The 27,817-nt window shown below is 42.6% G+C and overlaps 1 protein-coding gene across 2 annotated transcripts in view; it reads left to right on the forward strand.

Annotated features, from left to right (window-relative positions):
• The first annotated feature begins 4,026 nt into the window (after positions 1 to 4,026).
• The window catches only part of CRADD (CASP2 and RIPK1 domain containing adaptor with death domain), a 177,404-nt gene continuing 153,613 nt past the window's right edge, over positions 4,027 to 27,817 (forward strand). The window contains exons 1-2 of one of the 2 annotated variants that reach the window (XM_043562106.1): positions 4,027 to 4,215; positions 5,544 to 5,847. In XM_043562106.1, coding sequence (XP_043418041.1) covers positions 4,081 to 4,215; positions 5,544 to 5,847 — 439 coding nt within the window. In that variant the 5' untranslated portion in view covers positions 4,027 to 4,080. Of the gene's footprint in view, positions 4,216 to 5,229; positions 5,442 to 5,543; positions 5,848 to 27,817 lie in introns of those variants that run through there. The other variant, XM_043562107.1, reaches the window with a different exon arrangement.

Consider the following 27,817-nt stretch of genomic DNA (forward strand, 5'->3'; position numbering starts at 1 on the left):
CCAGTGATCTTTTTACTGTCTCCATAGTGTTGTCTTTCCTAGAATGTCATAGAGTTGGGACGTACAGTAGGTAGCCATTTCTGATTGGCTTCTTTCACTTAGTGATATGCATTTAAGGTTCCTCCATGTCTTTTCGTACTTGATAGCTCATTTCTTTTTTTAGGGATGAATCATATTCCACTGTCCAGAAGTATGATGGTATAATCAGCCATTTACCTGTTGAAGGACATCTTGGTTGCCTCCAAATCTGGCAATTATGAATAAAGTTCCTATAAACATTTGTGTCAGGTTTTTGTGGGAACGTGTTTTCAACTCCTCTGAGTAAACACCAGGGAGGACAATTGCTGGACCATATGATAAGAGTATATTTGGTTTTGTAAAAAACAGCCAAACTGTCTCCCAAAGTAGCTCTACCATTGGGCATTCCCACTAGCCATGAATGAGAGTTCCTGTTGATCAAAATCTTCAGCATTCGGTATTGTCAGCGTTCTGGATTTTGGTCATTCTAACAGGTGTGATTTTCTTCTGCTTTAAGGCCAAATATGTGCATATTTAGAATTATACGTACACACACATACACATAATCTCACATTTTCCGTATCCAGTCATCTGCCAATGGACACTTAAGTTGATTCCGTGATGTGGTTATCGTGTATGATGCTGCAATGAACACGGATCTATACTCAGAAGCAGGATTGCTGGATCATATGATAGTTCTACTTTTGATCTTTTTAAGGAATCTCCATACTGTTTTCCATCTTGATGTACTAACAGACTTTTTTTTTTAAATCAGGAGTTTAAGAGTTATTTTATTTAGTTTCTAAGCTTATGGGATCGATGGAAGCTATCTTGTTGTTAAAATTTCTAATTTTATTGTAAAATGGTAGAGTACATAGTAAGCTATTGATTTTTTTTGGAATTTATTAAAGTTTCTTTGTGACTTAATTCATGATCTATTTTTGTGACTGTTTCAAGTGTGCTTGAAGAGAATCTATTTTTCTCCATGACTTGATTTCCACATCCATTAAACAGTAAGAAGCAAAAGTGTCCAACTCCTTTGATTTTTGTTTTGAAAGTTGCAGAACCAAAGACCAAATTGAAAGACAGAAAAATAATACATTTGTTCTTTTTGACTCTTTGGTTTGCAAACTAACAATGGGTTTGACACAAGTAAACATGGTAGGAGAAAGAGAAAAAAGAAAATATCTGTCCTTCCTGAAAATAGATTTGTTACCACTGACTAACAGGTGCTTAATCCTCTGTGGGGGCACATTTCCAGCCTACGGAGAGGGAATAAACAGAGTGGAGGAGGAATCATCCGTGATAGAGATTCTGGTCTGTTTGATTTTTTCGGGTCTGCTGGTCTTAGATATTTATATGAGTGAAACTGAATCTTTGGCGTGCTGCTCAGAAGTATCACTGTATGCTGATGTGGGGTGGTGATCCGTCAATAGGCTAACTGATGGCAGTTGGCTAGTAATCAGAAAGCCAGCCTAGTTGCTTAGGGGGCAGCATGAATGCTCATCTAAATTTGCCATAGGAAGAGGAATTTAATGGTCAAGGGCTTCACCTTCAGGATTTAAGTCAAATTCTTAATAGCCAACCTCTTACATTGTTCACCATCTGGACTCCACAGCCCTCAGCTCCTGCACTAACTCATCTCATGCTGTCTCTTACTCTCTTCTCTTCTGTGAACTCTTCATGGAACTCACTATTGGCTCCCCACCTCCCCTGGACATCATCATCACTGTCTCCTTCTAGATCCCAGAAGATCTCAAGTCTTTCCAAGTAGACCAAGTCATTAGGAAGTGTTTTAAACTAGGTAGTTTTATGTGGGTGTGCTTTGTGCCATGTGTTTCAACTTTACTACATGTTCGAAAATGATCAAAGTTTATAGTTGGAAAAACTACACCCAAAAGTCTGTAACCTCAGCTATTGCTAGTATCACGAGAGGTCTGCACTTTATCTGGCTGAAGGCAGAGGATGTTTCGAATACTTGTCCACATACAAAAGATAAATCTTGCCCAAGAAAGGAAAGCAATTCCAGAGGGGAAAAAAAGGAAAAAAAGAGGAAGAGAGTGAAGAGAGTACTAGGAACTCAGGACTATCAAGAGTAAGAGGTGGCACCAGAATGATCCGCCAAAGTTTTGGCTGTCATTAGAATAACAGACTCTTCACCACGCATACTGTGGACTGAAAGGGCATGAAGTTGGAAGGACCTGGTTAGAATTCAGGTTTTTCTACATATAGCTGTGAAATTTTGGCGAGGACATTCGGGCGTTTTGATTCTACAGTAGTCACATATGTAAAATGCTAGTAATAATACTTGTCACCTATGTAAAAAAAATTGTCACTGCTGGTATAATAAAATGGTATATTAGTATAATAACACTTTAAACTGGTTACAAAAATTAGAAGGTTTTGAGGTGGGAGGTTTAGAATTGCTTTCCGCTGACTTGCTTACAAAGATATTTTCATCTTCATCTTGGTTGAGAAAACCTTTATAGAAATAGTGATATTTGAGGTTTTTTTCCTGTTACTATCAACGAATTTTTAGCAGGCATATGACTTTCTGCATATATCACCCAACTGATTTAAACGTGAATCAATGAATGTATTTATTGATTGCCTCATTTCATAAAAGAATTCAGGAAGGACCCTGATATTGATATTCTGCCATCTTTCTATATTTGGATCATGCATTTGTCTTGCCTTCCAAGTGAAAAATGTGGTGAACTCAGAAGATCACCCCCCCAGTATCAGCTGCTGTCTTTTTAGAATGTCTTTGCGTTTCAGAAGTTGGAAAACTCCAAACTTCATGCCCCAGACACCTTTGCTGCTAATGTTCTGCATGCAAAGTAGGTTTTACCAATTGCATGCATCAGAATAAGATTTGCAGGTGCTGTTTTAAATTTTTTTTTTTTTTCAACGTTTATTTATTTTTGGGACAGAGAGAGACAGAGCATGAATGGGGGAGGGGCAGAGAGAGAGGGAGACACAGAATCGGAAACAGGCTCCAGGCTCTGAGCCATCAGCCCAGAGCCCGACGCGGGGCTCGAACTCACGGACCGCGAGATCGTGACCTGGCTGAAGTCGGACGCTTAACCGACTGCGCCACCCAGGCGCCCCTGCAGGTGCTGTTTTGATGCTGTTGGCAATTACGGCTGTGGAGACCTTGGTTTTTCTGCAGCAGTGTTTCAATGTCCAGTTACTTGCTCTGTCAGTGATGAGAAGAGGTGGGGACCGTGGAGTGGTGGCTTCCTGATGACACCTTCCAAATTGTGGCCATGAGTCAGTTAGGCAATGTTGTTGAGGGAGTCATTTTTGGACGGCCAGGACTTTTCCAGCCTTTCTTGTGAATGTCCCCAATTTTCTGTGGCAAATTCCTTACTGTCTAGAGTAGCAGATTGCTACAACTGAATCATGACTGACTGACTTGTAATCTCTTTGCAGGCAGGAACTCTGATATAAAATGATATAAACAGTCCTACATTTTTAGAGGAGGGAAAAAGATGACAATTAAGTGAAAGTTTTAATAAGATAGTAATACGTGCTACAGATAAAAACAAAGTTGGAATAGAGATGGGGAGTGCAGGAGATGAATGTTGCAATTTTAAATGTTTGTTTATTTTGAGAGAAAAGAATGTGAGCCCGGTAGGGGCAGAGAGAGAGGAAGAGAGAATTCCAAGCAGGCTTCGTGCTGTTAATGCAGGCACCCATGAGGGGCTGGATCCTACCAACCCTGAGATCTTGATCTGAGCTCAAATCAACAGTCTGCTGCTTAACCACTAAACCACCCGGGGGGCCCCAATGTTGCAATTTAAAATAGAATGGTCATGGAAGCCTTCGCTGACAAGGTACGCGAATTGTGTACAAGGCCCTGGTGGAGTTCTAGGACTAAAATGCAATTATCCAATTACTCCTTTCCTTAGATAACCCGCTAAATGATGCTACTATTTTTCCATCTCAAGAGGCTATGTTGTTTACCCACAGTAAACATGGCGAAAAAGGCTTCACTCTGACGCTTGGGTCCCCCAATAAAAATGCTCACAGCGCTTCCTGTGTTTGCCCTCAACAAAGATGGCGATACCACTTCCTGTTCAGGGCTTTCGCCTGCAACAAAGATGGTGCTTATGGTACAGGTTCCCTAACAGTCTGGATTCCGGTTGCGTTTTTTTTTTTTTTTTTTTTCTTTCAATATACGTGTTTGCAGACGTAAGTAACAGGAAACCAGAAACCCGTATCCATTTTTTTCTCGAAGGCCCCGCACTGTGGTGTCTGCGGCCTGGGCACTGCTTGGCTCCCCCGCCCACGTAACTTGTTGGCGGCGTTTCCGAGCCCGACCGGGTTGGGGTGGCGGTGGGGGGTGCCGGGGCCGCTCCCGCTTCTGTCCGCTGTGAAGTTCATTCCCAGCACCCTCGTTTTAGCTTGTCAGGTTGCCCCGAGAATCTCTCATAGTTCTTCCCGTTCGTAATACAACAGCATTTCAGCTGGCGAGGCAGGGAATAAAAGTTCCAAATAGGCTCTGGCAGCCAAAAGTGCACACCCTCCCCCTCACCTGCCACCTCTCAGACTTCACCGAGGGCTACTCGACGGGGTGGGGTCGGGTCCCCGGGCCGGTGGTACTTTCTGTGGGTGCCTGGAAGCCCCATGTGCCGCGTCCTCCCCTTCCCCATCCCCGCCGCTTCTTTACATCCACGGCTTCCGCACCGGCGCCCTGGAGTTCACGGGCAGTGGCCTTTAAATCGTGCATGGCTACTGACCAGGAGTGGCGTGTGGACATTTTTTTCTTGCAGAGAAAAAGAAGATCCCCATTAAATGTCCCATGCGTGTGTGGTCCTGGCAGTGTAATCATAGGGAGTCGGAATTCTTAGAGGGAAGGGGTGGAGTCTGTGACCATATGTAAGGTTTATCATAGACTGGGCATACACAATATTTTTCTTGAAGGTGATGGTGTATAGGGCTTTTTTTTTTTTTTTTTTTTTTAGGGGAAAAGAACCTTAGACTCACTGGTACCTACTGGGCTCTGGTGCTCACTCCCATTGTGGTACAAGTTCAGCAAATGCCCATGGTCAGAAGGGCACCTTGCATGCGTATTGGCAGTTAACTCTGGTATTGGGCATCTCTGATGAAGGCAGTGTTAAAATAAAGCCACTGTTTCTTTTTAAGTATGTTAAAATGAAATGCTGCTCTGTAATTCTCCGATCAAAGTTGCTTTTTTTTTTTTTTTTTAAAGCAGGGTCTCTGACCCACGTTTTTCCAAATCTCTTTATCAAGCAAGGAATCGAGCTAGGACCCCACTGTGAGGAAAGTAGAAACAGAAAAGATGATTCATGTTCAGGGTTGTTCGTTATGTTCGGAAACGTTCAAGATTAATTTGCCTTGACTTAACAGCCAGGGACTATACACCGTGGTCTGGCACTCAGCTAAGATTCAAAGAGGTACCTGACCTTAAGGAGTTTGCCTTGCATGCAGGACACTGTCTTTAGGGGTTGGTCAGCGGTCTTGTTTGTAATCTGAGCTGTTATTCTGTCTTTTCCCAGGGAGAGATGGAGGCTAGAGACAAGCAGGTGCTTCGCTCCCTTCGCCTGGAGCTGGGTGCCGAGGTACTGGTGGAGGGACTGGTTCTTCAATATCTTTACCAGGAAGGAGTCTTGACGGAAAACCATGTTCAGGAAATCAAAGCTCAAGCCACAGGCCTCCGGAAAACAATGCTGCTGCTGGATATCCTACCTTCCAGAGGTCCTAAAGCATTTGATGCATTCCTAGAGTCCCTGCAGGAATTTCCCTGGGTTAGGGAGAAGCTGGAGAAGGCAAGGGAAGAAGCCATAACTGAGCTGCCTGCAGGTAGGCCTCAAAAAGATCATTTGATTTCAGTTGCAAAATTGTTGAAACTGCCCTTTGGATGTGAAGTTGGGGTTTTAGGCTGGGAGTGGGTAAGGAGTTTGGACTGAAAGCACATGGTATTGGAGGCACAGGATGAGGAAGTGGAATTAGGAAGTGCAGGGAAGGAAGGAAGAATGAACCATGATTGCGAGGGTGGGAAGGGAGGTCAGAGAATACATTTAGAAATGCTTCCAGGGAAGCTTGGCAAGTCACTTGGGAGGCATGTTCTCATCTGAGAGCCAGGTCATATCTCAGCCCTTGGCATTGGGAGCCATTTGGAAAGTGCAGATGGGAAAGCAGGCATTAGGCCCACTGATAACTGATTCGTGGGGTGCCAGAGCTGCTGGCTGGAAAAGGTCAGCTTCGGGAAGGAGGAGACAGCCTCTAGGAAGGCACGCCTTGCACCTGTTCCCTAAGCTGTCCTACATGGCCAAAGGGGATTATTTGGAAAGCTGGTTAAGTAAGTTTTTAAAGGTTACGATTTAAAGTCGTTCTTTTTTGTTTGGCTTTGTTCAGACACCCGGAGTATTTAATGTTAGAGGGTCAGTAGTTTGGAGAGGGTCTCATTTCGATTTTAAGGTAAGTTGGAAGCTATGGAGAAGAGAAACAGTCCTGGTGCTATTAGCATGGCTTGTAGCAGGAAGATGTGCTATGAAACACTTTCCCTCTAACACTTCCATGACGTTTACTGTTTTACAAAGAAGGAGGAGCAGAGAATTGAACTGGCAAAAAAATAAAAATAAAAAATAAAAATAAAAATAAATCTATACATAAATAAAATAAAAACAAATCAATTAAAAAAGAAAGAAAATAAATAAAAAGTTTCAAGTTGACTTGCAAATTTTTAACAGGAAGTCAACCTTCTCTTTAGTTTTTAAAAGCAGTGATAGAACTCCTCTGAGACGGTAGTCCTCAGACTTTGTTGTTGCAGTTTTAAACATACCAACCTAACTGGTTAAAAAACAAATAAGGAATAGAAGACCGATCTTATTATTTTTGCCCCATGGACCTCATATTTTATTTTTGTTTTTTGTTCATGGACCTCATATTTTGAATGATTTTTCAGACCACACATACTAAGTAATCATGATTAACTCTTCTATTTTTATTAATGGCATATGTCTGAATATCTGCTCTGCATGAGATAACCGCTTAATGTAAGAGGGCTTGGTTAAATCCTAGTGGAAACAGCAAACATATTTTCATTTTCTAGCATGACCAAATTATAGGTAAATGTATGTTTTAGGCATTCTGAAATACTGAAAATAGCTGTCCTTTGAGGACCACAGGAATTCTCAAATTCGACTGTCCTTACAAAATTAAATACTCCAGGTATGTGAACAAATTGAAGCTAAAGTGTCAAAGACGTATCTACCACCTTACTGAAAACAGAATAAATAACATAGAACTGGGGACACGTGAAGAAAAATAGGGTATCCAGTATCTTTTCCTGGTATTTGACATTGAGATTCCTCTTTGCACTAAACAGTTGGAAACCACAAAACAGGCAAACTGAGAGCCTGTTGCTACCAAAATATTTAATTTAATTTTATAATCATTTGAGGTGATGTAAGTGATGTGAGGTGATGTAAATTGTCCTGTTGTATGTTGTTCATAGAGGTGTGACCCTATTTTCATTTCTTCAGATTTATTCAGAGAACAAGAGAAAAAACTATGATTTATTTTTACCAAATGGTGAAAGTTACACAGAAGCCGAGAGCAAGATAGTTTTTTTTTTTAAAGTAAGCAGAATGAAACAGTTTAACGTGAGAAAAAATTGAATGTGTCTGTGTGAAAAATAATATCGATATGTTAATTCTGTGGAAGTGTTCAAATGAATGATAGGTTGGCTACTGTAGACATTGAATACTCTTAACTGTCCTACTTTTTGTTGAGCAACATAGCTATTGAAAAATGTTTTGAAGGGAGAGCTTGATTTACATGTATTTCTCTATATCTTCTACAATGATAATCACATAAGCTCACTTTTAAAATAACTTTTGTTAATTATTGAGTATTTTAAGCAAGATTATAAAATATAAGTAAGGTGTAGAGAAAAACGGCACAGAGAACACCTGCTCAGTTTTTTAAAAAAATATCAGAAGGGTGCCCGGGTGGCTCAGTTAAGCGTCCGACTTTGGCTCAGGTCGTGATCTTGCGGTTAGTGAGTTCGAGCCTGTGCGTTGGGCTCTGTGCCGACAGCTTGGAGCCTGGAGCCTGGAGCCTGCTTGGGATTCTGTGTTTCCCGCTCTCTCTGCCCCTCCCCCACTCACGCTGTCTCTCTCTCTCTCTCTCTCTCAAAAATAAATAAACATTAAAAAAAAAATAAAAAAAAAATCACCATTGCCTTTGAGGACCCTGGATGCTCCTCCTAGTCCTAGCTCGGCCCCAAAGCCCACTTACTGATAAATCCTAGATTTGGAATTTATCACTCCCTTCTTTACTTTGTAGTTTTCCCTCTCATAAAAATCACTTTTAATATCCACACGTTATGGAAAGTCCACTATACCAAAAGTTTTAGCAAGATATATAAAGACATAAATTTAAAAAATATATAAAATGTGTGTGGGAGGGTAAAAGATGGAAGAGATGATATATTTTAAAGGAGCTGTTAGTTAATAGCCTTCTCTTATTTGGGAGCTTAAACTTTCAGTGTTTAATTAAGTTGATGGCAATATTTTAATTCTATAGTTAATTGGGACTTAATTAATTGAAAACCTATACACACACACACACACACACACACATATATATATATATATATATATATATATATATATGTGTGTATGTATTTTAAATCCTGGAAAGAGTATCAGAGTTGAGATGCCTTCAATTTCATGTTCCTGCAAAAACGCAGATGGACCCAGAGGTCTATTTCCCCCAGACCCTGTGCTTTTCCAGTGTTGTAAGAGAGTAGTTTTAATAAACTTTTAAAGAGTCCATTTCAATCTTGTAAAGGCATTTTTTGAATTTTGAGGGATTAAACTGTCGGAAAATGTGGAGCTTATATATTCTGTGCATACATTAACCTCGTCTGATCATTTACTCACTTTGTTGTTAGTAATTGATTTGTGTAGGTTTGGTGGTCTCCTCTTAGGAGGCCTGAGAACAAATGGGCTGAAATACCTATTTCTCTTTGGCCAAGAGCCTGCAACTTCTCCAAGAAAGAACTGATTTCATTTGATTAAAAAGCATTTTTGTTTTGGTCTTCTCCAGGAATCCTGGTTTTCCCTTTGCTTGTTTAATTTCTGTGTTTCGCTGTAAATTCTGAGCTGCCTCAGAAGGCCTTATTTGGTGATTGATCCTAGTTAGTTGGTTTTTATTTATATTCTGGGTGTAATTTTTTAGAGAAAAATCGAGTTGTATCTTAACCCCCTCTGGTCTCTTAAATCCCACCCTTATCAAATCCAGAAACATGAAGAAATGCCTTAAAGCTTTGATTCCTTCAGTCTGCCTAGATGACAGGTTTTCCTATCTCTGTTAAAAAAAAAAAAAGTCGAAGATGTTAATGGATAATTGATTTTGTGTTTTTCTCACCTTGTAAGGACTCTTAATATTTTAAAAAAGGATTTCTGGCCATAAAATTACTTAATCCAGCTTGGCACCGTGGAAGGGACACTTCATAGTATGTCCCTTGCTAGCCAAGGTCACACAGTAGACAGTAGATCAGCTGGCAGTCCTCCCTGGGCTCCTGTCTGGTCTTTTAGGAGATGAGAACAGGGCTGAATCTGGATGTAGACAGCATGTGCCCGCCTGCCTGGCTTCCTACTGCTCATGGGCCCTGTCTGCTGACAAGCTGTCTCTAGTGCTTGAGCTAATCTGGATCTGGAAAGGAGGTTTATGGGCAGCCCCAGTCTCACCAGCTGGTAGGACTTAGCCTAAGTCACGGTGGGAGGGACTCCTGGGCCCCGGGACTCTCTGTTCCAAGGTGTTGGCCCTGTTTGTGGGACTAGGTCTCTGCTGTGATTCTCACTTAACAGTCAGCCTGGCAACTTTGCCTTTAACTCCAGTCTTCTGTTAGACTTGGGAGTGTTTTTCTCCCCCCTTGTCCGGAGGCTAGATTCCTGCTTTATGTCCTCTTAGCCACTGGCAAGGATGAAGAACAGCAGTCTTGGAACACAGCTCGGTGCCTCATATGTTAGCATCAGCTGCTTCAACTCTCTAGCCTCCTGAGGCTATTTGCTTCAGCTTTGCTTGAGTTTGAGCCGGTCCTCGCCACTGACCCTATGCCCTGACACCGTGGCCGCCCTCACGCCCTGCCCTGCAGGACGCAGGACGGGCCTGTTTCTTCGCTACCCACGGGCTCCAGGGCTCTGTCTGTCCCTTTTGGAATATGACCGTGCAGAGGCACATTGGCTGCCCTCTCAAGATACACTCTGGCTCTCAGATGTATGCTTGGATGCATCTGAAGTTACTGAGCAATAATGGCAAAAATCTCAGGGATTGTAGTAGGTTTGTTGGAACAATTTCTAGCCTGGGATTCTCCGGTCGTTACCATGAATGAGCCCTACTCTACATATGTAAGTTCAGCGTTGATCTCAGTTTTTCCAGCTTGTGGTCTATCCAGGCACTTGTGTGGCTGAGTAGAGTTCACTTTATGGCATCCTGTGTGCTCGAGAGGGAGTGGTGGGTCAGCATCCACGGTAAGACCCTTCGCTGTGGTGAGGGCGGAGTCTACAGAGAGCCCCTTCCTGACCATCGTGTCCTTCCTGAGGGCCAACTAGATACCAGGCGCTAGGAAATAAAGTCACGTGAAGGGCCTCCAGATCAACTGAGGGGATTCACTGTTCATTCAACAAATATTGAGCGTTGACATTAGGTGCTAGGATATTATGGGAAACAAAGCCCGTGTGCTTCTGGAGCTCACTGTATTCTGTATTCTGACGCAGATAGGCAACAAGCAGATGGGGGGATGCTGTGTGTGTGTGTGTGTGTGTGTGTGTGTGTGTGTGTGTTGGTGAGGGAGGGCTTTGCAGACCGCGCAGGGTGGTCAGAGACAGTCTCTCCGCTGTGATGACACAGAGCAGAGACCTGAATTCTGCCACAGAGTGGGTACCGAGAGGAAGAACGTTTCAGATAAAGGGGCCCACAAAGGCGCAGGAGCTCCAGTGGGAGCCCTCAGTGACAGTGTGGCTAGAGCCCAAGCCTGTCTGGGATAATAACCTCCCTCACGGAGAGATGAGTCAGGCTGTGTGTCAGCAAAGGCCCAGTCTTGGTCATTTGTTGTTGTGCTTCCCCAAATGTGAGATGCGTGCACAGCCATGATGTTGGGTAGTTCTTAAAATGATTTTAGGTGATGTGCAGATATGGGAGTGAATCTCATGGCGAGAGAGTCATTTCCTTTTTCTCTCTGTTTCAATCCTGAGGATATCCAAATGAAAGCCTCCCTTTGCTGTAATATATCTCTTGACACTTGCCAGTTTTTCTTTTTAACAAAGAGAAAGAGGTCCTTATGCCTAAAGCCTTCTGTGGACAACAGTATTTAGCTAGATTTGAGTTGTGTTGCCTTTTTTCCCTTATATTAATCTCATGGTCTCCTTCCATTTATGGCAAGTAAAACTGTTTTCTATCTATGAACTTACTTTTATTTTTTTTTTACATTTTATTTATTTATTTTTTTTGAGAGAGAGACAGAGCACAGGTGGGGGAGAGGCAGAGGGAGAGGGAGACACAGAATCCGAAGCAGGCTCCAGGCTCCAAGCTGTCAGCACAGAACCCGAGGCGGGACCCGAACTCACAAACCGTGAGATCATGATCTGACCTGAAGTCAGAGGCTTAACTGACTGAGCCACCCTGGCGTCCCCTTACTTTTATTTTTTTTAATGTTTATTTATTTATTTTGAGACAAGAGCGAGTGAAAGGAGGAGGGGCAGAGAGAGAGGGAGAGAGAGAACCCCAAGCAGGCTGTGCACTGTCAGTGCAGAGCCCAACATGGGGCTCGAACCCACAAACCGTGAGATCATGACCTGAGCCGAAATCAAGAGTTGGACGTTTAATTGACGAAGCCACCCAGGCGTCCCGTGAAGTTACTTTAAAAAATACATAGCTTTTATTTAGGTAAAAATGAGTCACTTGAAGAAAAATACTATGAAATAATGGTTTGAAGATGTGGCAAAAGATTGTAAAGATTCTTCCCACACATTTTCTTATTTAAAAAGACAGGATTTGGGGGCAGAAACCATCCCCTGGTCGTGTAGTTGGGGAAGGAAGGCTCCAGCTATGGTTCATATAGAAGATAGTACCATATTCAAGGCACTTTATTGTTTTTCTCATTCAGATTATGCAGAGTGGCTGGGAATTGGTTAAATTTATTAGTAGAATTGCCAGAATGACTGAATTTTAATTTTTCTAAGTTCTAAACATGTTCATTTGCTAGTGTACCAGAGTCAGCAAGATGGAGACATATTCTGGTATTCCAGAATTTTAGGCTGGGAGGGACTCATAGATCATCTAATTTTTCTCTGAGAAAGCTGAGGCCTACCTAGGGAGATTAAGTCAGCTTGCCCATGATTACATAGCTAGTTAATGTAATTTATTGTCGAACTAGAATCCAGGCCTCCCAACTCTTGATTTAGGATTTTTTTTGCTATTCTTGGCTCCCCACTGGGTTTCAAGTGGAATCGTATTATGCTGTTGTGTTAATAATTGAAATAAGCTTTTAAAAAATTATAGTAATGCTTTTTGTTTTAAGAGGAAAAATTTCAAGGGCTTTTAGAGGTGTACTGGGATAAGATTTTGCTAAAATATTTTATTTTTATTAATGCTAATTTTAATCATTTAAAAGGAAATTTTGATAGTTTAGTACTGCATTTTATCAGAAGATTTCTCCCCCTGCTTCTGCAAGGCTGACATAAAGGGAGAGTGGAAGACTTTTATCGAGTATTTATGGGACTGATGAAATAATGCATCTGTTGGCAGCTAATTGTAGCTCTTTCTAGGAATAGCAAACCATGTGACAGGCCTCTCCCCAGCAGGATGCTTCCATTTCACTTTAAAAAATGGATTTTATGTTCTTTTCTCTTAGAAATTCTCACCGTGACTTTTTTCTCCCTCCTGTGGATGTATGGGCCACTCAGCTACATCAATCACCCTATTGACCGTCGTGGTTGATTTAGCTTGTTGTTTCTCGGCCCTGGCTTTAAAACATTACTGATCCCTAGACTGTGACGCAAGCCAATTCGTGCCAAAATCTGTGGAGGTGTGATCTGGGCAGTGGTAGTAAGACACACACACACACACGCGCACACGCATTTGCACACCCATGCATGTGTGCACAAGCAAGCACAGGGACGTGCGCATCTGCCTCAGTGAGGTCATTGTAGAATGCAGCCAGGGTTGAGAACCTTGAAATCAGACCAGCTGATTAGGCGCGTGGCTCCTTTGTCACTTGTTGTTCCCAAAGTATGAACTTCCCAAAGTTGTGTACTTGCTTGAAGAGTTGTTGTTTTCTGGTGAGGTGAGGTGGAAAGGTGGTAGGAATGGAGATGTAGAAGGATACGTAGTTTTGTTTTGATTAAAACCAAGTGTTTTTAATTCTTTGAATTTCTTGAACTGTGGTGCTCAAGAATGTTCCAGAACCTTAGACCCTACACAGGTGTGACTCTGCTGCCAACATATAAATCCATTAGAAGAACCCTGGGGGGATATACAGGCTTGATGTACCGGGAATGGCTTAGCCAGTGAAATAACTACCATAATATTTATTGGCACCTTTACTTTGTGCCAGGAACTGGTCCAGGTCCTTTGCATTTATTAATTCATTTAATTCTGTCAGTAACGTGGTGAGACAGGTGGTGGTATTATTACTGTTATTGCACGGAGATGTTTAGTCATGTGCTCAGGGTCATACAACCCAGTAGGGCCAAATTTGGAATCCAGGCACTTTAAAGCCTGCTAATTCATGGCCTATAAAAACACATTTTCAAGGTATGCTTTTCTCTCCCCCCTAATTCTGACAACGGTGGCTGCTCTAGAGCCCATCATTTGCCAGCCCCCAGTGTTCTTCCCTCCCCTACTCCAGTCACTCCCAGGCGTGCAGCCCGAGGGACTTCTCTGTCTTTCTCTTTACTGCCTATTGTCAGAAGACTAAATTCTGGCTGGTATGTCTCTCTCCCCCGTCTCTTATTTTATTCTTTTTTGGGGGGTGAGGTCTAATGTGAGGCCACATGGGGTCAAGGAACAGAGCCCCTGGGTTGCTCCTGTCCCAGCTTGCTACCTTGAGAGTAAAAAAAGACTAAATCTTCTTGGCTGTGATTAGGAGACGGTGTATTGGCTCTCCTGATACTGGAATCAGGTTCCACTTTTGCAGCTCTTAAATCTTGCTATCAAAAGGCGAAAGCCATCAGTTCTAATAACCAGCTTTTCCGATGGCACAACCTCAGAGTTTAACCGTATGCTTAGCAAGGTAGCTTTCTATTTTTACGGGTGTCGTTCAAACTTGTAGGCCGTTGTTGTAGCTAGCTGCAGGAATGTTTGCCTTTGCTTAATTTTAATAGGCAGCTGTGTTTATACTTGTTGCTCAGTTTGAACAGTAAGGAGTATATGTATATGCTTCTTTGGAGGACTTTTCCCCCAGAGGGGGGAAAAAGGGTACATTGTACTTTTCCAAACAGTAAATTTTAATTGAGAAGGAAATGTGACCTCTAAAAGAAGTTTAGTCCTAGGCTTTATTTTTGTTAATGTTATAAAAGAAATCTTAACTCCTTGTAAGAAGTGCCAAGTTGACAATTCCTGGAAATGTTCATGTTCTATTTATGCTCAGAGAGGGTGGTGACGCTGTTACCAAAATAATACTGCTGAGATGTAGTAAGTGGCAAAGGAGAGCTTTGTGGTTTCATAACCTAAATATAAGACTTTTAAAGCACCTCTCAGTTCCACCATTTGTATATAAGGTGTAAGGTGCTGAGTGATAATGACCAAGTTGTTAGGAGACTTGCAGAGGCAGTAGAGCACGTCTGCTGGAACTTGCCCCATTGTTCGAACTACTGTGGAAGGTTAGCGCCGGAAGGGACCTCAGAGACCCCCACTGTACAGATGAGGAAACTCAAAGATGTAAGTCAGTCTGACAGCATGTATGTGAACTCTTTGGTTCAAGCAGTAGCCCTCTTGCTAACGTAAGCAAAAATAGGAATTTCTCTGACGTATACTGGATTATTCACAACTTTGAAAGAATTGCTAAAATTTCAGGGCCCAGTAAGGTGGGAATGGGGCACCTCTGGGGATCTCTGGCCATTGGTGTTCCTCCTCTGAGTCCCTCCACCTTGCCGTCTCTCAAGATTCAGGGTCTGACTGGCCTAGGTTGAGTCATGAACCCTTCGTTTAGGACACCAGAGTCACCTGGAGTGGGAAAGGGACAGATCCAAAAGGAAGAGGTGAAAGCTGGTGAAGACATGTCCACCATACTATATCATTCCCATTGTTTTTATATTGAACCCATTCTATAGTTGTGGACCTGGAAAAAAAATGAAAGCCCTTTAAAGGAAGGAGAATGTTCTACATCTTAGTCTTAGTATAGCAAGGCTGAGGTTGAAGGCCAGAGGTAGTAGGAAAAGTAGAGGAGAACAATTTTGAGAGCAAGGTAGGTCTTCTGAAACCTTTCCAAAATGAGAAGATGTTCGGAAAAAACAGATTTGAGAATGTTGAAGTGGAGAGGTGGTAGAAAGAGAATTTGGATTGGGCTCTGGCCTCAGGGCTTTACGTACATAAACTCACTTTATCCTTTGAGGTCAGCACTATTATTGTTACTTGTATTTTACAAATGAAAGTATTAGATGAATTGCCCAAGGTCACATAACTTGGTAGTAGCAGAGCTGAGATTTGAACACCGATAGTCTGGCCCTCCTGTCCATGCTGTTAATTGCTAGGCTATTTTGTCCCCAATACCAGTTCTTGGTTCTGGTCCATGTCACGTGTCTCAGAGTACCTTACCTGGGCTTGCGACAGCCTCTTTATTTTCTGACCCTTTCTTCCCTTGAGTCTCACATGTAGCCAACATTTTCATTGTGTTTTTAAAAATAGCTTATCAAATGAGAAGTTAAAAAAATACCAAAGAAGATAAAAAATATTTTCTAAGAAATGTGATTAGACAAAAATAAAGATTTTGAATGAGATTGACACGGCAGTTTTTGTTCCTTGAGTCTTTATCTTTTCCCTTTCAATTTCTTTTTATTCTCAGTCAGCCCTTTGATGGGGCTGTGGGCAGTTGTCCTTTTTCAGGCCTCCTCGTATTTGAGCCCTTTTATTCCTTTTTGTGCCAGTCTGGATCTATTCAGGAAACAAAACCACACAGTAATTTGAACAAGGAAAATTTAATATAAAGAATAATTAACTAGTAAAAGGTTAACTATGGTTAACTACTGAAGGGGTAAAAGAGGTGTCTAAGGAATATAGGAATAGCAGATGGAAGGAGCTATTATTTCCAGGGCTGAAGGAGAGCACAGGATGAAGGCACCAAGAGCTCACAAGAGACCCCTCGCCACCCCCAAGGCTGAGTTTCAGTCCCCTTTGGAGATGAGTGACTGCCACTTGAATATGAGGCCTACTGGTGGCCAGTGAACTGGCTGGACCGGTCTGTAAGCCCACTTGGCCGAGAATCTTGGGAGAGCATGTGGGTGGGCCAGAGTTGATCCTTAGCAGTCTGCTGAGTGGCAGAGAAATTCCCTGGAGAGTAAGCACCTTTGCGTTTCCCAAATGCCTCTGGCAGTACACTTTGGGGGTGGGAGGGAATAAAGCATCCCAAACCCGAATGAAAAGCCCCTGCCTCTGCCATGGGCTTTCAGTGTCCCTCCAGTGCCCTCTTTTGATGGAAACGAACACTACACCATCTGGCAAAGGCCAAATGTTCCCAGGGTCCAGCCCCAGGGTCATGAAGCAGGGCAAAGAGGGCGAATTTAAAACTAAGAAGTAATACATTGCTAACTGGTGCATCTCATCTATAAAATGATGAGAGTATATAATTCCCAAAGTAGTTCTAAGAACCTGATTTAGTCATTCGTTTATTTAGCCAACATTTATTGACTGTCTACCATTGCTGGCTATTCAGCAGAGGCTGTGTTATGGCTATCATTGTCTATTTTTGTTTGTCTCTGAAGATACAGACTAATCACATCTAAGGCAGAGACTGTTTTTATCTCTGTACCTGCATAACCTGTCTAGCATAGTGCTGGGTACACATTAGTCCTCACATGTTTATCAAATGAACGAAGGAATGACTACGAAGATGGATGTAAAGATGGAATCATACCCTCAAAGAGTTTAAATTATAACTGGGGAAAGGTAGAGGCAAAATATAATATGGTATTCTAGTTATATTTTATTGTGTAACAAGCTGCTTCAAAACATGATGGCTTAAAATAACACTTGTTTATTTTTTTCCATGATTTTTTTTTTAATTTGAGAGAGAGAGAGAGAGAGAGAGAGAATATCTTAAGTAGGCTCCACATTCAGAGTGGATCCTGACATGGGGCTTGATCCCACGACCCTGGGATCATGAACAGTTATTTATTTTTACATGCATGTGCAATTTGGGCAGGGCTCAGAAGGGGCAGCTCATTTCTGCTGTAGCTGTTGTCAGTTGGAGTGGCTTAACCCGGGGCAGGAGGAGCCATTTTCCAGATGTGTCACTCATATTTCTGGCAAGTTGGTGCTGCTTGTTGGTTCCTCTCCACAGAGGCCTTTCTGCAGGTGGCTGAGGTTTCCTCACAGTATGGTAGTTGAGTTTCAGGAGACAGGAAGTGAAAACTGCCAGTTTCTTAAGGCCTGGGCCCAGATGCTGGCATAGTGTTAACTCTCACTGTATTATTTGGTTCAGCTGTCCTAGAGGCCAGATTCAAAGAGTCAAAATAGAAACCTCACATTTTCTTGGGAGGTATGTCAAATCATTTTGGGGCCTTACTGCACTTACCAGATGTAGTGACTTAAAGTATGTATATTTGTTATCGTAAATGGAAATGTAGCTGCCATACGTGAAAGTGACTTGTAAATTAATAACAAATGTTCTTATTAGTTTCACAAAAAAAATGTTTTAAAAAGTGAAAATAGCTCTTCCCCCCCCCCCCCAAATATAAAGGCAATTTGTTGCTTAAAAAGCAAAGGCTCTAGAAAGATACCAAAAAAATGGAAGTCATCCATAATCTTATTGCCCAGAGATAGTCACCGTATATAACAAATGAGTAGTGAAATGCAGTATTTGGGTTTTTACTCTAGGACATTGTTTTAGAAGCGCTCTCTTTTCTCAACTGCAGTCATTTCCAGAACGTTATTATTTACTTGATACTAACACTTAAATCTGGAATTTCTTGTGATGCCAACTAAAGAATAAAAGTCAGAAGATTATATGTGTGTGTGTGTGTGTAAAAAAATATATATACTTTTTTTTCTCCAGAGAGTAAAACTTTCGGAATCAATTTGACGTAGTCTGTTAAATTATCCTTGAGGCTAGTCACTCGTTGTTTCATTTCAGTTAGCAGAGGGTGGGGGTGGGGGTGGGGTGCGCTGGACTTAAATGACCTTCTCCAGTTACCCTTAAGGAACTATGAAGAATATTCTTCACTCTGTTGTTTCAAGTATTTTTCTGTTTATCTTTCTATGAGTATTCTATTTCAAAGTGTTTCACTAGGATATTATATAACCTGATTTTTTTTCTAGGTCTCCTGTTTGTATGTTTTTAAATATTATGTTTCTAAATCTTTTCTCTTCATTGTTTTTCTCAAGCTGCTCCACTATAGGTGATTAAGTTCTTGCCTGTGGCATTTTTAAGATCTATTTATATCCCTCACATTGACTAGATTTGTAAATATGTGAGTGTTCTGGATGGTAGATGAGATTTTTTTTTCCCCCTTTGCACTTGGAAAGGCATTCCTAATGACTGTTTTCACTAAATCACGGAGTATATTTCAAAGAAACTGTTAAAACCTTTGGCGGAATAATCATATCTCATCCCTCTCCTTATTATCAGAGTAAACACTATAAATCATTGTAGGAGGGGCTGTATAAGTCAGAGGAAAGAGCAGATCTGAGCATCTCCAAAACTTTGCTTCCTGCATTACTTCAGTGAGCATTTGTTGAATTTCTACTGTTGGCTGGGAATACGGAAGGTTAGATACGGAAATTAATAAAGTATAATTCCTGCGCTCGGGTTGCTGCAAATAAATGAGATGATAGGTGTAAACTGCTTAGAATAGAGTCTGGCATCTATTTAACATTCAGTGAATGTTAGTTGTCACTATTACCATTAGTGGTAACTGAAGAGTTGTGACGCAGAGAGGTATGTGCAAGGGACGGGATGGCTCCACCTACCCTGTGGTAAGACCGAACTGGGGAAGGCTTTAGAGAGCGTGTATAGTTGAGTGTTGAAGGGTAAGTAGGAGTTCACAAGAAGGCAGAGGGGAAGGGCATTCTAGGCAGAGGTAACAGAAAGTGCCAAGGCACGGAGGCAATGGCTTTACGTTGTATGCACCTAGTGTCTAGGGATGGGATGGGGTGGTGTGACGGCAGCTAAGGCTGGAGGCTCAGGCCCAGTGCTGCTCGACAGGGGCCTTGAGTGCCATGTAAAGGTTCAATCCGTGATGGAGCACAACTTGATGAAATTTGAGACAGGGATTGACACAAACAGACTTGCATTTAGAAAGCCTACTCTGGTGACATATGGATGGGGAGCTGGGCAAAACAGGGGTAAGAAGCCCAGTTAGGAAGCTGTTGGAACAATCTAGATGAAAAATGGTGAGGGCTAGTTACTGGCATTGAGGATAGAGAAGAAGGGGATGGGCTGAGAGAGATTTAGGAGGGAGGATTATTAGATGTGTTCTGCATGGGGTGGGCGGTGGGGGGGGGGGCGGCGGTGGTCCCAAGGGGATCTTTTCCCAAGGTGAAAATTGGTTAGGGGAATGGTGTAAAAAAAAAAAATCCTCAGATATTCAGATTCAAAAGGGCCACAGTACATAGATAAGCAGTTATCCATGCTGTTAGAATTTCATGGGAGCGACGCTATTAGGGACGTCTTCTTAGAGAGGCAGTGACGACACGAAGGCTGAGAAGCACGGGGTTAGAAGGACTCTTTGCCTGGTTGAACTGTGGGCTGAAGGAGAAAGAGGATTCCGGCGTGATTCCTGGATTTCTGGTTTGGACAGCTCTTCCTGCTCACCGAGAATGGACACGTGCTGTGTAAGCTCTGTGTACACGCTCTGCTCCTTGAATGCAAGCTGACAGTGGCTCACATTTATCGAGCACTGACCGTGAGCCAGCCCCTTAGGTGCCTTACATTTATTAATAGTGTGAGGTACAGGCTATTATCGTTCCCATTTAAAAAAAAATTTTTTTTTAACGTTTATTCATTTTTGAGACAGAGAGAGACAGAGCATGAACAGGGGAGGGGCAGAGAGAGAGGGAGACACAGAATCCGAAACAGGCTCCAGGCCCTGAGCTGTCAGCACAGAGCCCGACGCGGGGCTCGAACCCACAGACCATGAGATCATGACCTGAGCCGAAGTCGGACGCCTAACCGACCAAGCCACCCAGGCGCCCCAGTCGTTCCCATTTTTCATAGGAGGAAGCTGAGACCCAGCCCAGAGCCACGAGCACTTCGTTCTGTGAAAATGCTGGGTGAGCGTTCGGAGATCCTGGGTCTAGGCTCTGGATGAAGTCCTGCTTCTACCTTTATCTGCTCTGTGAGGTCAGGTAGATGATTTTGTTTTTATTTTTTTCCTCTAAATGTTAATTTCTTCATGTGTAGAACAGAGCTGCCGGTATTCTTCCCTGAGAGTAGTTGTTGAGGTTAAATGAGAGGGTATATGAATGGATCTTTCAAAACAAAAAGTGCTGTGTTCATGGAGGTAGCGTTTTTCATGTCAGCGAGTGCCTCACAGGTAGTCAATAAATGCCATTTTTCTCCTTTGCCTCACTTTCCTTTCCACTCTCTTCAAGCAGCCCCCAGAAGACTGGAAGAACAGAACGAGAGTCCCCTCAGCACCCAACCCCCCCCCCCCCCCCCCGCCTCAACCCCCAGCATTATTGTTGCAACTGCCTCTGTGTCGTCCATCTCCTCCTCTCTTACCAGCCCCAGATGACTCAAGCAGCTTTTATTTCCTTCAGTTTTCATGAATGTCCTCTCATCTGAACACAGTGATTCACTTCTCAAGCTATGGCCATTGCACTTCTGCTCCTTGTAGCTGTTTTCACAGAGGTCACCAGGGACTTTTGGTTAAGTCCATCGGCATTTTTCAGGTTGCCACTTGCTGTCTTGGCAACATCTGACATGGGGGCCGCCCTCTCTTTCGTTCTTGGTGTTGCCCCCTTCCTCGGTGTTGTTTTTCCTCCTGCCCCTCTCTTTATTATTTCTCCGCTTCTCCTTGCTCTACATGCCTCTTAAATGCTTCTCTTCTCTGGAGATGTGTTAAATTCTTATCCTCTCACTGGCTGGAGGCTCAGCTTCCTTTCCCAGCAACCTTCTCCTAGGGCAGAGCCCATCTGCACTCCTGGCTTGATGACCACCTCAAAGTGAACTCTTCCAAATCCCTGTCTCCTGGCCGAATAGCCAGCTGCACTTCAGTCCTCCACCTTAACTCCACATGGCCAAAGGAGGACCTCCCATCGCTCACATCACACTTCCTCTTCCTCAGTGATATTTATTTTCTCCACTTCGAAAATATATTCCTATTCAAACAACCAGAAGAAAGTAGTGTTGTTGTTGTTGTCGTTGTTTGGTTTTTTGAAAGCCCTTAGCCCAGACGTTACCTTGTTCTTGAAGCTTTGTGCACCCCTTTCATGGCTGACTGAGAAACCCCTCTTCTGTGTTTCCAAAGTGTCATGGGAATATTTCTGTTATGGCACATCCATACTATGTTAGAAAATTTTGTCCTCAAGTAGACTGTGAGTTCATCGAAGGCAAGAACTCAGTTTTTCACCCTTGTAGACTCAGAACCTAGCACATTGCAGAAATACTTATTGGGACCAATAAATATTGGTTGAGTGTATGAATCTGGTAGCCTTATTTGCTCCCCTCACCTTCCTCTTAATCTCTAGGTGTCATAACTGTTTATATTAGTTTGTGTTGCCATAATAAAGTATCCAGACTAGGTGGTTTAAACAATCCAAATTTATTTTCTAACAGTCCCAGAGGCTGAAAGTCCCAGGTTAAGTTGTCAGCAGGTTTGGTTTCTTCTGAGGCCCCATTGGCTTGCAGATGGTGGCCCTCCTGCTGCCTCTTCAAATGGTCTCCCCTGTGTGTGTGTGTGTGTGTGTGTGTGTGTGTGTGTGTGTCCATGTATCTTAATTTCCTTCTCTTACAAGGATACCACTCATATTGGGTTAGGATCACCCCAGTGGCCTCATTCTAACTTAATTACTTTCTTAAAGACTCCAAATACAGTTGCATTCCCAAGCACTGGGTAAGATTAGGGCTTTAACATACGGCTTTTGGGGAGGCACAGTTCAGCCCATGACACTATTATCGCTTTTTTAACTTTATCTTATTTGTCAGTCTTCCTCAGTAGTCAGTAGATAATAACCCTTTGGTTCTTGATCCTCCATGAAATTGACTCTTTGGCATTTCTTAAAGGTTGCTATTTAATGTTTGCTGGGTGCCAGCCTTTAACCATTCATTTTATAAAACTTAAAGCATTTTGTTCTGGTCTCTGTGCATTGCAGTTTTTAACCTGTCTGGTTATTAGACCATTTTATCAGCTTTATTTTTAACTGTTGTAACAATGAAATCTCACATATGTGTGTGTTTTTTACCTTCTCACTGGTGAAAATTTGTCTCATAGAGGTACAGATTAGGTATAGGAGTGGGTGCAGCAGTTAGAACCCCTGAAGCCCATCTCTTCCCAGGGCCAAATCATTTTAAAGATGAAGGAAATTCTTGGGTGCCTGGGTGGCTCAGTCGGTTGAGTGTCCAACTCTTGATTTTGGCTCAGGTCATGATCCCAGGGTCATGGGATCAAGCCCCATGTTGGGCTCCATGCTGAATGTGGAGCCTGCTTTAAGATTCTCTCTTTCTCTCTCTCTCTCCCTCTGCCCTTCTCCCCCACTCACTCTCTCTCTCTCAAAAAAAAAAAAAAAAAGGATGAGGGAAATTCTAAGACTGAAGACTTGAGGCTTTCACAATTGGCCTTCTTGAACTGATATTCCTAGGAGCAATTGCATAAGATAAGCAAAACGAAAATCACCGTCTCCAACAGACTTGTAAGAATTGTCCTTGCCTGCTAAGAGAATAATTTTGTACACGTAGTAGCCTCAGTTCTTAAATTCTGGGCTGCTCGGTTAATCTGCATTTTTATGATGTTCAGCTTTCTCACAGTTTAATCTACAGCCCCTCCCCTGGGCTACTCATTAGCTGACTTCCCTTTCATCCCTTCATTTCCCACAGATCCCTAGAAACTTGGCCTCCTGCTTCCTTTTTTCTACCCTCCTCCCACAGCCCCAAGCTTTCACCTCTTTTACTTGGGTTTCTCCTCCCTTAGGCTGCAGTTTCCTGGTTTCTCATGGGCATCCCTTCTTCCTTCTCTGTTCACCTTCTGTTCCTCTTCCTTCCCCAACAACCTTCTTTTAGAAGCAAGCTGAAGTTTCCAAGCTAATTTTGACTTTTTGCTGCCACCTTGCCTTTGGTATAAAGCAGGGGTTGGCAAACTATGGCCATGTCCCTGTGGTCCATATCCAGTCCACTACCTGCTTTTGTGTGTCTTGTGAGCTAAGAGTGGTCTTTACCTTTTGAAAGGGTTGAAACAAAAACAAAACAAAAGAAGAATATTTCATGACATATGAAAATTATAGGAGATTCAAATTTTAGCGTCTATAAATAAAGTTTTATTGGAACACAGCCGTTCTTATTTGTCCATATGTTGTCCGTGTCTGCTTTCACACTATACCGGTTGAGTTCTGTAGTTGCAATAGAGAGTTTTTGGCCTAGAAGGTCCAGAAAATATTTACTATTTGGGCCTTTACAGAGAAGGTCTGCCCCACACTTCGTATAAAGAGTTAGAAGGGACAGAAAATAGCTTTGCATGACAGGAATCAGTTTTGTTTAGCTTTCTTTTCTTTGTGCTTACCAGAGTGTTGGATAAAAGCGAATGCTTGGTTCTAAAATTGTTTTGAGAGTCAAAAGGGGAGAGGCCCTTCTTCAGGACAGAGTTTTTCTGTGAAAGTATGTTATTATCTTTGCCATTTCTTTAGAATTAAATTTTGCCAGAAGCGATTCATCATACCAGGGCCATTGAACCTTTTCTTTCATTTCTAAAATTGTACGTAAGAGAAAAAGAATTAGGTAAACCAAACAGATAAAACTCCTTTGTGCTCTGTACATTCACACGAGGATTTAATTTCAGCTTATCCCATATACTTACTCATGGTTTAGTCTCAAAATGAAGTATTGGGGTGATGAGATAATGTTAGCATTTGGGTACTAACCACAAAAAGAGTTAAGCAAGGTTTGCCGTCATGAGGATTTGGCTTTTGTTCTCATCTGTCACGTATTTAGTGTATTTTTTACAACCCCCTATCTTGTCTCTGTTTTCACCTCCTTTGAAGGAAATCATTTACCACTGAAATTCAAACCTCTTGACAAGTAATGCCAAGCAAGGTTAAGAAATTTCTTCCCATTTCCTGAGATAGCCATTGTGCTATTTCTGTCTGTTATTCAGAAGTGTGGCTGTATGAGGTTTCTCAATCCCCTGAGGCATTTGTTAACAATACATTTTGAGTGTTCACAAAGTGCTGTGGGCTCTAAAAGGCGTCAAAGTGATTACATCAGAAATAGAAGGTCCTTCAAGGAGTTTGTAGTCTTTATGGCAATAGAGGGGTGACACGCATGTGAATTTCTGGACATTTAACAGTGGCCTACAGAGAATAGAGTGGCACCAGAGCATGAAGCATGACTGAGCAATCTCAGTGGGAAGAAGGGTAAAGTACAGAATGCTTCTAGGGCAGCTCTGGGTCGGGGGGAAGGTAGTCATGATTACTAGGGGAGAAGCCAGTCCAGAGTAGATGCTGAGTGCTTTCTCCAAGATACCTTCCCAAGATGTTTTGCTGGAACATTAAACCTATCATGTTGCAAATGGAATGACCTTTCCCCAGCTCCTCCTCTTGCCTTTAGTATTGTCAGTGTCATTTCACTTTCTGAATTATATACCTGCCCTTTTTACAAAGTAGGTCCTTGAATGAGTGGATTCTGTGAGGGGAAGGATAACAAATAGATTGTTTGGCTCAAATGAAGAATTGATGTGTTTCGAAAAAGAAAAAGAGAGAGGCAGGTAAGAGAGAGATGAGCTGACGGATAATCTTAATGTTTGGGCTTGGGGGCGGAGGTCGAGCCTTGAATGTGAGGAAACTGGCCTAGGGAGAGAGAACATCACTCCATCTGCCATCTTCTGGGGCTGACTTATCTGCCCCATACCTTCCAGGTTTCCCTAGATTTTAGCAGAGACAGAGATTTTCATTCCGTTTCTCATTTTAACTTAAGTTGGCTTTAGGTCGGTGCTGTTAGGTCTGGTAGCGATAGGCTTTGGGGGAAAACCGAGAATCCCATGTCCCGGGTGGTAACTGACTGTGGCTCTGCTTGGCATGACGCTCAACCTTGCAGTTTCCCTTGTGAGAGGGAAGTATCTCAACCTGGTTTTCAGGGTCACGCTGTGCCACCACCTGGAGACTGTGTCTCCATTTTTTCCATCCTTTCTCTACCCTGTACAAAACGAACAACCAAACCAACCCCTGCAACTTTTTCCAGGAAAATTCACCTTGTAGGTGCTGTGGTGAGCCTGTGAATGGGGGCACAGCTGTTGGTCTTTTGGCACTGTTGATAGCTCTTGAGAGAGCAGTGGCCCTGGAAAAATGGGAGAAAATCACCCACCCGAGGGCACTGGTTTTCCACACTCTGGGCCATTCACGTTTGATAAGCTCCATCCAGATTCGTTTCACCAATGGCTTCCATCGTTTAGGTTATTTTGTTCAGTTCACTTGGGAAATGAAAACAGACACAAAACTGACATTTTAATTGTTTTTAGAATGAGTGTTTCTTTGCACCTACTATAGACCAGCCAAATGTAGATTTTGCCTCCAAGGCTGCTGACTGCATGCTGCCCATGTTCTTGGCAGAAGTGAACACAACCAAAGATTCTTTTTGCCTTCAAAAGGGGCAAAAAGGCAGTTTCTCTTTAGAAAGCAAGAAAACAGATGCCAATCAGGTATTGCTTTTTTTTTTTTTTTAATCTTAAGGCTCTTTTAATTCAAAGAAGTTTAAAAAAAAATTTTTTTTAACGTTTATTTATTATTGAAGGACAGAGAGAGAGCGTGAGCAGGGGAGGGGCAGAGGGAGAGGGGAATAGAATCTGAAGCAGGTTCCAGGCTCTGAGCGGTCAGCACAGTGAGCCCTACGCGGGGCTTGAACTCAAAAACGGCGAGATCATGACCTGAGCTGAAGTTGGTTTGCTCAACCGACTGAGCCACCCAGGTGCCCCTAATTCAAAGAAGTTTTGAATAAAAAATATGGTACACTCAAAAGAACGAGAAATCAGGTGATCTAGACTTAGATATTGGCTGTTTCCCACTGCTTCTGTGTCCTTAGACAAGATTTTTTTTTTTAATGACTTTTTACTTTGAAATAATTTAAGACAAGAGGTTCCAGAAGTAGTGCAGAGAGTTCTCAGGTATCTTTCACTCAGTTCCCACCAACCAAAAATATCTTATATATAACCATAATACATTGTCAAAACCAGGACACTGACATTGGTACTATTAACTTAAATATAGACCGTACTGGGATAGTTTTAACATGTACTTTGTGTGTGTGTGTGTGTGTGTGTGTGTGTGTGTGCATGTTCGTTCTATGAAATTCTATCACATGTTGATTTGTGTATGTTTTTGATTTTTAATGCACACTTACCTTGAAATTATTCTGAGCCTTTGTGTGAATAATTAGTAATAGCAAAATAGAAAAACTGGGTATTATTTAATGTGGAAATCTCAATTTAATACTCTTAATTAAAAGACTTCTGGATTAGGAAGTAGAAGGTCAGGTTCTAATTCCAGCTGTCCAACTGGAGAAGGAATGAGGGACCTAACCCGGACAGAAATATTGATTTCCCATGGTTCCAGCTGAAAACCTGGGAATCATCATCCTTGCTTTCATCTTTTCCCGTACTGACCCTCCTCCCCAACATCTGTTCCATTACCCAACCTTCTAAAATGTTCTTCAGATCTGTCTACTTATCTTCTTCCCTTGCCAGGATAATTACAGTGGCTTCCACATGTACGGGAGTACATCCATTTTCCACACAGCAATGTGCAACTCCTCTGAGCAAACCCTCCTCCGGTGGTTTTCCATTGTACTGAGATGCAGTCCGAACCCGTATGAGAGCCCATGAGGCCCTTGTGGTCGGAAGGCTGCTCCAGTCACATCTGCTCTTGTCCCTCACCGTGCTCCAGCCACACAGGTCAACTAGCAGCTTCTCCTGGTGCCCAGGGCAGTTTCTGCCGAGGCCTTTGTTCTAGCTTGTTCCTTTCTCCGGTGTGCCCTGCTCCTACTTTTCCTGTCATGATTAGCTCCTCTGGTAATTTAGGTGTCGGGCCTCTTCCGCGAGGCCTCCCTGGGCGGTCCAAATTAGAGCCCTCGTCCGTCACCTTCTATCGTGTGATCCTATTTTGTCTCCTCTGTAGCTTTCAACACCATCGGAATCTATCCCTGTACTTGATTGAATTTGTTTTTACTTGACCAGTGAGTTACCCTTCCATAGACTGGAAGCTCCTTGAGAAGTGGGGCTGCTACCCTGTATCCCCAGTGCCCAGGACAGCCCCTGCCCCCTAGGGCAGTGCCTGCCCCATCAGTAATTATTTTTTGAGTAGCCATCATTGGACCATCAGTGGTCCATCAATGGACCAGGTAATCACAGAGATTCATGAAACCAAAAAAATTACTTGATTGAATGAAATAATCTGATGTTTCAAA

Source organism: Prionailurus bengalensis, chromosome B4 (assembly GCF_016509475.1).
Source record: "Prionailurus bengalensis isolate Pbe53 chromosome B4, Fcat_Pben_1.1_paternal_pri, whole genome shotgun sequence".
Classification (NCBI taxonomy): domain Eukaryota; kingdom Metazoa; phylum Chordata; class Mammalia; order Carnivora; family Felidae; genus Prionailurus; species Prionailurus bengalensis.